The 14,799-nt window shown below is 36.7% G+C and overlaps 1 protein-coding gene across 1 annotated transcript in view; it reads left to right on the top strand.

Moving 5' to 3' along the window:
- LOC139746310 (serine/threonine-protein kinase SIK2-like) overlaps positions 1 to 14,560 on the top strand; it is a 184,800-nt gene extending 170,240 nt beyond the window's left edge. Inside the window, exon 9 of the mRNA XM_071657429.1 lies at positions 1,351 to 14,560. Within this exon, the coding sequence (XP_071513530.1) occupies positions 1,351 to 1,464 (114 nt within the window). The 3' untranslated portion in view covers positions 1,465 to 14,560. The remainder of the gene's footprint in view (positions 1 to 1,350) is intronic.
- The last annotated feature ends 239 nt before the right edge of the window (positions 14,561 to 14,799 follow it).

Raw genomic sequence — 14,799 nt, 5'->3', positions numbered from 1 at the left:
TTATTTCTGCTTGTGTCAATGTAACAAGGATGAGCTGTATTTAACTTTGAAGAGGTTGAATTATGAATGGAGACTGTTCATCTTTTTCAAACAGAACCAAATTCTCTCTTAAATTTACTATACTTTAACCTCATCCTCCTGTATTTATGAAAATTACCATATGGTAGGTCAAGAAAATTGGTGTGTTGAATTTGTAATAAAAAGTACAGATTTGCAAAAACCTTTTCTGCCTCCCCATGCATTTTCAAAGGCAATGCCACATTTACATCTTATTATTTCATTATCTCTCCTTTGGCCATGATAACCCTTTGCAGACATCTAGACATGAGTTAACAGGGTTCTTGAAGTAATCTAGTTCCACGTTTTGGGTCCATAGGGTCTTGATCTGAATGAGGTGAGGCACTGACAAGGTGTTGCAAGAAGCAGCCACTTGATTGTGCATTCTGAGTACCCAGTGTGCCTAAAAATCTTGCATGTACCCACATTTTCTTGTTTCCAGGCAAGAATTTGGGATTTTTCCTCTTTAGAAAGGTAAGAGTAAACCATCTTGAAGCACATATGGAAGAAATACAGTATCCAGAAGCAAAATTCCCAAAATGAAGTGGCATCCTTTAAGATTTAAAAAAGAACATCAATCCATCAAGATAGCCTGAGGCATAGTAAGGCAGGTTTGATGCTCTGTTAGAAACACTATTTTCACTGCCTTGATGTATGATGATTTCACCCAAAGAGCATCGTATGTTTGTACCCACAATAAACCTTAGCCATATATTGCCTTTGAAAATATATAGGGGTGGACAATGTTTTTTGCAGACACCGTAAATCCATGTATATGTCTGGCAACTTTGTTTAAAATCCTCACCAGAGAGATGGCATTGACTGTATTACTTCTGATCATCATAATATTACGAGAGCATCATCATGTTCAGGAACTCTTGTATGTTGTTTTATATGAAATATGACTGTGATTACTATTTTGTGTGTTAAAGAGAGAGTTTTACACTCATGTTGCCATCTCTTAACTTCTTATATGTATCATGTCTCTATTCCTGTGTTCGTATGCACTCACACACACATACCCCAGCCGAAGCTAAGCACCCATTCATTAACCCACTCTTAGGGTAGGATGAAAACCTGCGTTTGGTGTAAGCCAGTTGTCATGCCCAGGATTCATATTCCTGTGTCTGGACAGGTCCTTGGTGACTCGTGGTAGTAATGCTAACCACTATACCATGGAGGTCCATTTATGTGGGTGTGTGTGCAGGCTGAAGTTTAATTCTTTTCACAAAGATCACATCAATATGCATACATAACTACAAGAAGAGACTATATACTAACCTATTTCAACAGGGTGGTGGAGCTGTAGGAGCTGCACCGTGGCAACCAGTGGTTGGAACAAGTATTCTACCACAAACGGTATGTGAAAGTCCTATCCTGGAGATGCCAGAACACATGGAAACCTGAGGTCCATTCTTTCTCTCCAGCCTTCCAAAGCATTATAGTACCAACTGCAGTGGGTAAACTGAATCTGAAGTGACAGACTCAAACCCATGCTTGATAATGGGATCTGTAAGTGACCTATACGAATGGAAAAGACCTGTTACAAGACATGGTTCTGAGTATTACTAGATTTCTAAAAAAAATATAAACTGCTTCCAGCACTGTGGTGATTAAGTCTGCAACACATATATGCCAAGTCTAAGAATCTGAAATGGGATGATGAATATATATATATTGTAACATAATCAAGAGAATAATTTTTTTTTTAATAAGGAAAATTGGATGTGCTGATATGCCATATATCACAATTGGGAGTATTGCAGCAATTTAATGTACTGAAGCAAAGCATTCCAGTTCTTTTGATAAAAGTGAATAAGGCAATCTAAGTTTTTCCAACAAAGAAGCTGCCCACCTTTAAAGAAATCTTTGTGACATGGGCCAAAGATTACTTGCATGGGTTGATGAAGAGCAGAAGTTTTGGAAATGGAAATAAATTCACATGGTGTTACTCATCTATCATATATATGATAGGTATAAAAGAGTATGCTTCCAATGGGAAAAGTGTAAGATCTCTGAAATTACTAGCTGGCTTTTCAGTGAAGAAATGACTTTACATGTTTGAAAACTCAGTGAGGACCTAAAGTGGATGAATATTATATGTGAATGAAAATATAGATTCACTGACTGGGCACTAGTGCAGAAAGAGTATTATTATTTATAACAAATATGCTAAATAATTTTAGGTATTTTTGTTATAATATCACTGATGTCAGAAGAAAGCTGGACTTTCTTATAGAAATCTGAAAAGAGTGAGTAAAAGAGGCTAGTGAATTATCAAATTGCCGGTCAAAGCTTAACAAATTATAATCAAAGGTCTTGAATATCTAGCCTGGCAGAAATCAAAAGAAGTGAAGGGAGATTGATTCAAGAAAGCAGTTAAAAACCACAATGGAACAGCAGTATTCTCCAGCCTAACTGAATTAGAATGTATACATGCAAATTTCTAGGGATTAACTTAAAAGATCTTTCTGGTAAACTATGCCAAATTTGTGTAAGTTATATTGTTACTCACATTCCTCATGTATTGGTTGATATTTTTCCAAAATAATTTCACCAATATAGCAACAAACTTTGGTACCAAAGTTTGTAATAATCTAGATTAATATTCCTGTATCCATGAATTTGTTTTTACATATAGTTGCAAGTCATTTTAAAGCTAACAACAACTAGTCAAGAGGTTAGACCCTTAAAAAAAATTGGTGGGAGTGCTAAAGACACTTCGAAGATTTAGTTTCTGCTGGAAGAGCTTTGCAATGTATAACACGAAATTTTTCAATTCAATCAAAAAATTAGAGTCTATACTTTCAAGCCATACTGCCCTAAAGTTTGGATTATAGCTGAACTTATGTTAATAACTACATGGTATGTAGTACTTATGTTAATAGCTACATGGTATGTGATAAAGGTTGGTGGTACACCTTCAGGATTTGATGAGTAAAGGGAGGAAGAAAAAATTTTGGAACTAAAACTACTATAACAAGTCTCGTAAGGAAACTGCTTTGGGTGAGTATAATGTTCTCTCCCAGGCAAAATTCTTCTCAGGCAGACTCATTATAATGCTCTGTAGAGTCACTTTTCTAGTCATTAATGTTCAGTGCAGGACAATACAACCACCTAAATTGGAGGAGTTTGTTGAAGCAGCTATATTTCCTATATTTTGTCTCGGTGGACAAATTTGAAATTGTTGCCTTATTGGTATTCTGTATTAACTTGAGCAAAAATAGGTGTGTATATATATATATATATATATATATATATATATATATATATATATATATATATATATATATATATATACACACACATATATATACACATGTAAATCAGAGTCGAGCCTCTTCTGCAAACTTTTTCCTCTGAGGTGACCCCCACTTGGATTCCCATAAAATTTAATGAATATAATGCAGCAAAGGAAAACTTTTTGCCATTTAGATTATGGTATGTGTACAGTTTTCCCATTTATAAATTGCAACAATGTAAACATGAGGGTGTTTGTTAAGGTCACATCATTTGCATAAACTTGCTCTTTATTTTTAGTTGTGGGTATACTCATTGCATATTTATATCAGATTTTCTTAGATCCTGCTGAATTACATACAGTTAAACAGTGTGGGAAATATAACCAGTTAGGTGTGTAGACTTTTTCCAGGAGACTTGCATACCCTTTTTTTTTTTTTAATTGTTTATAGAATCCCCTTCACTATTGCAGGTCAAGTTAGTTCCAGTCACCTATTTGAAGATGCAAAGCTATTAATTGATCCATAGGGAAAATTGAATTATTGATAATATATGCTTAAGTATTGTAGCAATCAATAGATGTGTACCAGTATTGAATACTGTAAACAGTCAATTTATGAATGAGCTTTCCCTTACTGTGGAAGGAAAGTATCATCCCTGTATCCACCGGATCAGCAAACAACACATTGTTTCCATTTAAGGAGAATCTGATATATACTTGTGTGCATTCTTGCCCCAACAAGGATACCCTACAGCATTCAGGAAGCTGACCATTTCCAGTGGATGGAACGAGAGGTTTGATCAAAGATTGGAGAAGTTGTATGTTTGTGTGAGGGTAGTGCAGGGCAACTTCAAAATGAGTAGCTAGTATCTTCAGTGCAAAAGTTGCACATTGAGCATGAGGGCTCTTGTGATCTATTGTATGTGTTTATAATGTTGGAAAAATGGGTAGTCATCATAGCACACAAGATGTAAATCATTCATGCCTAGGAAGTATAGTTTCAGTTAAATGTATGTGGAGTCTAAGTTTGGATTAGAAGGGCAGTTGTTTAGTAATTGTCAGATCATTAAAAATGTGTATAGCAGGTTTTGTCACAATGTCATGTATGTTGGGGAAGGAGGACCTTCTTTGCTGTCAAAGAAGCAGGTTAGTTGGGGTATGTTTGAGTGGAGAAAACCTAGAGGAAATGAAGTGTTTTATATACTTGGGAGTGGACATGTAAGTGAATGGAACCATGGGAGGTGAGGCAAGTCATATAGTTGGTGAGTGGGCAGAGATCCAGGGAGTATTAAGGAATTTTTGGAAAGCCAGGGCAATCTAGGAAGGGAATGGTTATGTTTAAAGGTATAGTAATACCACAGTATTGCATGAATGCAAGGCTTGGGTTATTAATGAGAATGCAGAAGAGGGTGAATGTGTTGCAAGTGAAATGTTAGAGGACAGTATGTGGTGTGAGGATGGTGGATTATGTAAAAAATAGAAAAGAGAGTGGTGTAGTAATAAGAATTATATGTAGGTTGATGGAACTGAAGAGGGTGCGCTGAAATGGTTTGAACATTAGGAAAGAATGAGTAAAGTTGACAAAGAAGATATATGTGTCAGAAGTGGTGGGGACAAAGAGAAGGGGGAAGCTGAATTGGAGATAGAAGGACAGAGTGAACAAGATTTGGGATGCTCAAGGCCTGAATGTGGAGCAAGGTGAAAGGCATGCAATGGATTGGGTGAATTACAGCAATGTGGGATGCAGGGGGTAACACGTTGTCAATGGACTGAACTAGGGCTTTTGAAAAAGTTGGAGTAAACCATGGAAAGGTCTATCAGGCCTGGTTGTGGTTAGGGAGCTATGGTTTCAGTGCATTATGCATGGCAGAAAGTAGGGACCAAAGAAGGAGCTGGAGAAAGGATATGATAGGGTTGATAGAGATGCTTTGTGGAAGGTTTAAGAGTATGTGGTGTGGGAGGTAAGTTGCAAGAAGCAGTAAAAGTTTTTACCAAGAATGTAAGGTATGTGTACAAATAGGAAGAGAGGAGAGTGACTGGTTCTCAGTGAATGTCGGACTGCGGAAGGGGTGTGTGGTGTCCCCATGGTTGTTTAATTTGTTTATGGATGGGGTGGTTAGGGAGGTTAATGCAAGAGTTTCAGAGAGAGGGATGAGTATGCAGTCTGTTAGGGATGAGAGGGCCTGGAAAGTGAGTCATTTGTTCGCCGATGATATAGCTCTAGTGGCTGATTCGTGTGACAAACTGCAAAGGCTGGTGACCAAGTTTGGAAAAGTGTGGGAAAGGAGAAAGTTGAGATTAAATGTGAATAAGAGCAAGGTTATTAGATTCAGTAGGGTTGAGGGACAAGTTAATTGGGATGTAATTTTGAATGGAGAAAAATTGGAGGAAGTGAAGTGTTTTAGATATCTGGGAGTGGACTTAGCAGCGGATGACACCATGGAAGCAGAAGTGGGTCAAAGGGTGGGGAGGGGGCAAAGGTTCTGGAAGTGATGAAGAATGTGTGGAAGGAAAGAACATTATCTTGGAGAGCAAAAAATGGGTATGTTTGAAGGAATAGTGATTCCAACAATGAAATATGGTTGTGAGGCATGGGCTATTGATGTAATTGTATGGAGGAGGGTGGATGTGTTGGAAATGAAATTGTGTGAGGACGATATGTGGTGTGAGGTGGTTTGATCGAGTAAGTAATGTAAGGGTAAGAGAGATGTGTGGTAATAAAGAGTGTGGTTGAGAGAGCAGAAGAGGGTGTTTTGAAATGGTTTGGTCACATGGAGAGAATGAGTGAGGAAAGATTGACCAAGAGGATATATGTGTCAGAGGTGGAGGTAACGAGGAGAAGTGGGAGACCAAATTGGAGGTTGAAGGATGGAGTGAAAGAGATTTTGAGCGATCGGGGCCTGAACATACAGGAGGGTGAAAGGTGTGCAAGGAAAAGAGTGAATTGGAATGATGTGGTATATATATATATATATATATATATGTATCCCTGGGGATAGGGAGAAAGAATACTTCCCACGTATTCCCTGCGTGTCGTAGAAGGCGACTAAAAGGGGAGGGAGCGGGTGGCTGGAAATCCTCCCCTCTCGTTTTTTTTTAATTTTCCAAAAGAAGGAACAGAGAAGGGGGCCAGGTGAGGATTTTCCCTCTAAGGCCCAGTCCTCTGTTCTTAATGCTACCTCGCAAATGCGGGAAATGGCGAATCGTATGAAAAAAAAAAATATATATATATATATATATATATATATATATATATATATATATATATATATATATATATATATATTATCCCTGGGGATAGGGGAGAAAGAATACTTCCCATGTATTCCCTGCGTGTCGTAGAAGGCGATTAAAAGGGGAGGGAGCGTGGGGCTGGAAATCCTCCCCTCTCGTTTTTTTTTTTTAATTTTCCAAAAGAAGGAACAGAGAATTGGGCCAGGTGAGGGTATTCCCTCAAAGGCCCAGTCCTCTGTTCTTAACGCTACCTCGCTAATGCGGGAAATGGCGAATAGTTTGAAAGAAAAGAAGATATATATATATATATATATATATATATATATATATATATATATATATATATATATATATATATATCCCTGGGGATAGGGGAGAAAGAATACTTCCCACGTATTCCCTGCGTGTCGTAGAAGGCGACTAAAAGGGAAGGGAGTGGGGGGCTGGAAATCCTCCCCTCTCTTTTTTAATTTTCCAAAAGAAGGAACAGAGAAGGGGGCCAAGTGAGGATATTCCCTCAAAGGCTCAGTCGTCTCTTCTTAACGCTACCTCGCTAACGCGGGAAATGGCAAGTAGTATGAACAAATATATATATATTGGAAAGGATCACAATTTTGCGCGTGATCAAGATATTCCTATGAGTCCACGGGGGAAATGAAACACGAAAGTTCCCAAGTGCACTTTCATGTAATAATCACACCATCAGGTGAGACACAAGAGAGAAATATAACGTTCAGTTGATATACATCGAAGAGACGAAGCTAGGACGCCATTTGGTTTTGGACAATCACATGTTTACCAAATGGCGTCCTAGCTTTGTCTCTTCGATGTATATCAACTGACTGTTATATTTCTCTCTTGTGTCTCCCCTGATGATGCGATTATTACACGAAAGTGCACTTGGGAACTTTTCGTGTTTCATTTTCCCAGTGGACTCATAGGAATATATATATATATATATATATATATATATATATATATATTTGGTAAGATTATTTAATGTATGTATGATTCATGGTGAGGTGCCTGAGGATTGGCGGAATGCTTGCATAGTGCCATTGTACAAAGGCAAAGGGGTCAAAGGTGAGTACTTAAATTACAGAGGTATAAGTTTGTTGAGTATTCCTGGTAAATTATATGGGAGGGTATTGATTGAGAGGGTGAAGGCATGTACAGAGCATCAGATTGGGGAAGAGCAGTGTGGTTTCAGAAGTGGTAGAGGATGTGTGGATCAGGTGTTTGCTTTGAGGAATGTATGTGAGAAATACTTAGAAAAGCAAATGGATTTGTATGTAGCATTTATGGATCTGGAGAAGGCATATGATAGAGTTGATAGAGATGCTCTGTGGAAGGTATTAAGAATATACGGTGTGGGAGGCAAGTTGTTAGAAGCAGTGAAAAGTTTTTATCGTGGATGTAAGGCATGTGTACGTGTAGGAAGAGAGGAAAGTGATTGGTTCTCAGTGAATGTAGGTTTGCGGCAGGTGTGTGTGATGTCTCCATGGTTGTTTAATTTGTTTATGGATGGGGTTGTTAGGGAGGTGAATGCAAGAGTTTTGGAAAGAGGGGCAAGTATGCAGGCTGTTGTGGATGAGAGAGCTTGGGAAGTGAGTCAGTTGTTGTTCGCTGATGATAGAGCACTGGTGGCTGATTCATGTGAGAAACTGCAAAAGCTGGTGACTGACTTTGGTAAAGTGCGTGAAAGAAAAAAATTGAGAGTAAATGTGAATAAGAGCAAGGTTATTAGGTACAGTAGGGTTGAGGGTCAAGTCAATTGGGAGGTAAGTTTGAATGGAAAGAAACTGGAGGAAGTGAAGTGTTTTAGATATCTGGGAGTGGATTTGGCAGCAGATGGAACCATGGAAGCAGAAGTGAATCACAGGGTGGGGGAGGGGGCGAAAATTCTGGGAGCCTCGAGGAATGTGTAGAAGTCGAGAACATTATCTCGGAAAGCAAAAATGGGTATGTTTGAAGGAATAGTGGTTCCAGCAATGTTGTATGGTTGCGAGGCTTGGGCTATGGATAGAGTTGTGCACAGGAGGGTGGATGTGCTGGAAATGAGATGTTTGAGGACAATATGTGGTGTGAGGTGGTTTGATCGAGTAAGTAATAATAGGGTAAGAGAGATGTGTGGTAATAAAAAGAGTGTGGTTGAGAGAGCAGAAGAGGGTGTTTTGAAATGGTCTGGTCACATGGAGAGAATGAGTGAGGAAAGATTGACAAAGAGGATATATGTGTCAGAGGTAGAGGGAATGAGGAGAAGTGGGAGACCAACTTGGAGGTGGAACGATGGAGTGAAAAAGATTTTGAGTGATCGGGGCCTGAACATGCTGGAGGGTGAAAGGTGTGCAAGGAATAGAGTGGATTGGAACAATGTGGTATACCAGGGTCGACGTGCTGTCAATGGATTGAACCAGGGCATGTGAAGCATCTGGGGTAAACCATGGAAAGTTGTGTGGGGCCTGGATGTGGAAAGGGAGCTGTGGTTTTGGTGCATTATTACATGACAGCTAGAGACTGAGTGTGAACAAATGGGGCCTTTGTTGTCTTTTCCTAGCGCTACCTCGCACACATGAGGGGGGAGGGGGTTGTTATTTCATGTGTGGCGAGGTGGCGATGGGAATGAATAAAGGCAGACAGTATGAATTATGTACATGTGTATATATGTATATGTGTATACGTTGAGATGTATAAGTACATACCTATATTTGCGTGTGTGGACGTGTATGTATATATATGTGTATTTGGGCGGGTTGGGCCATTCTTTCGTCTGTTTCCTTGCGCTACCTCGCTAACGCGGGAGACAGCGACAAAGCAAAATAAATAAATAAAATAATAATATAAATAAATATATAATCCCTAAACACCAATGCAACACATCCTAGATCCCTTCATGCCCACAGAACAATAACCAGTGAAGACACCAAACACCTCCTCAGATGCCCAGCACTCTCCCCACATAGAGACACACACAAGATCGCTACAAAATGACCTATAGTTCAGCTTTGTGGATGTGGTCAGCTTCCTGAGGGCCACAGGACTCCTGTGGCAGGAAGGATATATATATATATATATATATATATATATATATATATATATATATATATATATATATATATATATATATATAGTGTGTGTGCACTGGAGTAATGTTCAATGTAGAAAAACTAAAGGATTCCTTATAATTGAACCCAAAAATGCAATATACTGGTATTATAGAACAGATCATGCTTGCAACATGATTACTTCTGAAATTGATTAAATTCGAATACTTTCAAAGCATATGGCAAAATTGATTGAGAGTTCATTTACAAGTTTTCTAAAATCATAAAGATTACTTTAAATAATTAGATCTGTACTCTTTAAAAAAAGAAACATAAGATGTGACAATGTTTATGTATTGAAAGAATTGATGAAGGTAACTGCTTGTCTTGATACTGTTCTTAGGGATCCAGTCTTAATTTAATTTCTATTGGAACCAATGTACTTTTGCTAAATACATCTAGAGGTTTCATTTTGGAACTTTCTAAAGTCAAAGGATACTGCAATACAGCTTTTACTTCTGACTGACATGAGGTACTCTGCTGTATTGAAAATGATTTATTTCCTCTCAGGAAAAAAATATTGTGATACGCTATTGTAATTAATCATTTATCTCTGTTAGCATCATCATCATATTTGATGTCCTGATGTTGGGTACAATGTGACTAGTATTTGATATCATTACTGGCCATAATGCAGCTACTCATATGTTGCCAAGTATTATCACTGCTTATATAAATAACTTAGTGTATCTTTATATTTTCCAACAATGCAAAGGCACTGCCACTCTTAAGCTTGCTTTTGTTGTATCAACCCATTGTTTTGTTTTGCTCTTTATTTTCTGTATTACTTTCAAAACTACGAAACATATCAAACATTTAAGTTTTGTGTCCACCACATATCTAACTTTTCTAATTTTATGCCCAACTTCATATTCAACCATTGAAATGTATAATTAGTAAAAAGCAAGCTATCACCTCCCTGTCAGTCAGTTAGTCTCAGAAATTCTTTTTGTAAATAGATAGGCCTAAAGATGAATTATGTAAATTAGCGCATATTTCCCTCAAATGTGGCCTGCCTGGGTGGCCAAGCACAAAGTTTCTGTTACTGGTGTCAGGAAGAGCCAGACTTGATCACTAGCTAAGTGCAGTCACCCAGGGGTCTGGGTAGAACACCAGATTAAATGAATGTAGAACATAAGTTTGCCCATGTTGCTCATTGTCTAGTCACTTTCTCAGTCCATGGAAATTAACTAAAACCTTTTATTGTTAAACTAAAGGCATTCAGATATAGCCAGTGTGGACCTGTTTAAAGGTGGTATTGCATAACAGTATATCAATTATTTACCATTTGAAAAATAGTAAAGATCTGACTTGGTCTACAAAATGGCCTTTTGAGTGACTATGAACAAACATAAGATCTCGATTGCCATCCCATAATAGTACCTTAAATTTCCCTTATTGTGGAATGAGGAAGGTGACTTAAGACATTACAGTACAGATCACCTGGTGGGATGCCTTTAGGAAAAAAATGCAGTATGCAGAGAAAAAGTGTGCAACAAATTATTAAATGCCACCAATGCTGTTGTTTGAGACATCTAGTCAGTTGGATGCAGGTATTATCCCTTTTTTGTGATTACTTCCATCAATGATCTTCCCTTAAAATGTTCAGATGTATACAGATGAAAACAGTAATATTCTACATCTTAAGCCTTATGCAAGTTTCCTTTAAAGTTTGAAAATACATGTAATGTTTAACTAAAAATAATACTAAGTAGTTTCAGGGACATCTCTGTATGTGAACTGGAACCTAAGCAGATCATATCGAAGTACATAAGTACCCCTATTAGCTCAAATGTGTATATTACATGTGCAAACTAGAACCTGTATTATATGCAGGAGAAGTTACAGATTCTTATTTTTATAGAGTGTGGGATGATGCTCAAATAAGTGAAACATTATATAACTAAATTTCTATGGTTCATCTTTTTAAGCTGCATGTTGGTCCTCTAAATGAAAGCTTGAATGTGATCATTATTAGTAATTAATGAATATTTGCTTGTACAGGGTACTAAGGAAATATTGATAGTGCAATTGACCATTTGTCTTGTTTGGAAATGAACAAAATATGTAATTTTATTTCTGAGAGCAGAGTTCTTCAGAGGTGATTGTGTTGTGAGGGTATGCATTTCAGAACAGGTCTTAATCAAGTCATTTGTGTCATTCAAAAGCTTTAATCAGGTCTAGGCTGGTGTAAAGTTTACGCGAAATATGCTTAGCCACTTCAATCTGGTAACGCTTAACATTATTAAGCAGCCACTAACAAAGACTTGGTGAAGATATGTTTTGGAGTGTCTCCTGTTTAGAATATTAAATTTGAGTGATTGGAAACTAAAGACAAAACCAATATGTTCAGTTTCTTGCAAACAATACAACCTTAGGGTATTAAAGGCACTGACTTGGCTCATCATTTCCATAAGCAATAAATAAAATACTGCAGTTACAGTTTCAGTTCATCTCATGTCAGATGACCAATGCAGATTAATTTGCACTGTTACTTAAGCTTAACAGTTAATAGCACCTTCATTCCTTTCCTCTAACCAATTGTTCAATTAATGTCTATAATAAAAACAAAAATAGGAAGAGTGATCCTGTACTTCAGAATGACTGACAAAGTTGTCAACTTATACAATTTTATCATGTTTATTTTTCATATTCCGTCACATTTGTAAACTCAAGTGTTGCAGTTTTCATGAAATACAATTTGAAAACCGTTAGCCTTTTGTGGGCTGTCTTTACTTATCCCACAAGATGAGATCAATATTCCCAGTATAATCACAGTCTGGCAAAATTTTGACTTTATAACTGTGACACAAAATGTCTTTCGAACTTTATAGATAGCCAAACATTGCTAATTCCTTTATAGGAAAGAAATGAAACACCCAAACTTTTTCAGCATGCTTCAATATGCAGCCTTCCAATTAATTACTAAATGACAGGTTGTAATAAGGGTAGCTTCATAATGCCTAACTGTCAGTGATAAGATGGGGCATCCTAAGTTGACTGATGTATTGTCATGAATGACTGGTCAAGGACCTGCTAAGTTAAGAGATTGTGATAAAATATTTGGTTATACGTTTTATTTATTCTATTGCCAAAGGTCATCACTACTCATTTATAGTTGTATTTCTTATGCTATGACTGCATCATCAGTACCTGGTTCAAGTCAATCAGTAACAAGGTAATGCAGTGTTATGCATACATTGTAAGAGTTGATAAGATACTTTGACAGAAAATGACTAAATTGGAATTTTTCATAGTTCATATTCCTAATAGCTCAACAGTACAAGGGCATTAAGGCACCAAGTTTTGTATATCTTCCATTGGTAACTTTTACAGTTTATATACAAGGTTTACCTCATAAACTGCAAATGTACACTAAATGCTAAATACACGGATAAAATCATTTTGCAGTTTCTTCATTCTTATTTCGCAAGTGATGTTGACCATTACTTGTAATTTTTACTTCAATCTTGTGCATAGATATGCGAAGACTGAATCTAAATGCAACTTGTACAACATACTTTGTTTTTAAAACTATCTTTTCTCTTTACCAAAGAAAAAAGTGGTAGTTTTGTAACTAGACTTTTGGGAGTCAGAATGAGGATTCATAGCACTTTCTTTTAAATAATAACAGCCAGTCTTTCTACTAATAATTTTAGGAATTTGAAATCAACTGCAGGGGGGCAAGTAAACTTTTTTCTCTCTCTCTCCTGAACATGAGCAATCTATCAAAGTCTGTTTTCTCTGTGGTAGTAAACAATCAGTTGAGGAGAACTTAAATTCAAACATAAGTGCCGAACCAAACATTATCATGTTCATGGTGATGGTAATCAATCTGATTCATTTATTACCAGAGCTAGGGAAAAGTTCCGATCACTTTTAGTGACAAGTTATTGAATGGGTCAGTGATTTTAACATACTGTAACAGTATTTCATTTATTATCAAACATATTTCAGTCAAATTTTGATGAGGCTTGAACCTGGATCATAATAATGATGACCTGTATTAACTTTACACCTGAAAATTAAATACTTCATCAAATAAGGATTCTTCTGTTCACAAGATGATGATGCCCTTGTAAAAGACACCACAAACCAAAAACACCTTGTTGTAACCCATCCAATCCATATGCTATATATAATTAAGGGTGGGTCATTACGTTCAGCTTAGATAACACCACTAACCGTGTTGGTGTCACCTAGGAGAATACGTAACTTAATCACATATGAATGGACTAGTCAAGAAATATCAGGCTTGTAGTGATACCTTCATTATTTTCAACTGCATACTAAGTTTACTGTTTTACTTTGACTTCAATCTGTTTGATATATGAAACACTGAAACTGAAAAATTTTAAATTACTGAACCACACAATAAAATTCATTTCACTTCTTTTTTATCTAACAGTTGAAACATTTACATGTATTCTCGATATGGATACTTGAGTCAGTCTCATATTCTGCTCCAAGCAATGCTTAGTGGGACTTATCTTGAGCTGGTCTCATTACAAACACAAATATTTTTAGATGTTATCCACCTTGTGTTTTGTTTGGACAGCACATGGGTGATACTAATTTTAGAAATGCTTCCGCCAGAGAACTTTCACGCTTCTTTTGTTGTGTATGCCAGCCTTTCTATGGCTACACCTTGTTTTATATTTAACATATATTGTTATTTATTTCATTTTTTCCATTACTCATTACCATTTTCTAGTCATTTAACTACATTAAATAATGGTGATGCATTTTGTATATTAACATTTTTGTTCCCTACATTATATACATTTCATATGCAATATATTATATGTAAAGATGAAGACTTGTGTTATGTATGTTTATACATAGTTGCCTAGCATAGAGCTGTGTATTTTTATGTAAACAACTGAAAAGAAACTCCGGATTTAAATAAATGAAAATGGAGTAACTTTCGTCTTCTTCACCAAAAACATGTTTATCCTCAAGCACCACATTCCATGAATCGGATTAATTATGTAAAGCCTCTCAAATCACATGCATATATTTCAATTCAATGCAAGGAAAATATTCCTTCAATTTGCACAAAATGATAAGTTTCAAAGGCAATGAAGGTCAGTAAAATATTCTGATTGCAGTGAAAAAGTGGCAAAAGAAAGGACCTTTTACATGATTAACCTTTAAATGCCA

Source organism: Panulirus ornatus, chromosome 64 (assembly GCF_036320965.1).
Source record: "Panulirus ornatus isolate Po-2019 chromosome 64, ASM3632096v1, whole genome shotgun sequence".
NCBI classification, from domain to species: Eukaryota; Metazoa; Arthropoda; class Malacostraca; order Decapoda; family Palinuridae; genus Panulirus; species Panulirus ornatus.
Note: the sequence above shows the minus strand (reverse complement) of the source record. Positions and strands in the feature narration are given on the sequence as shown.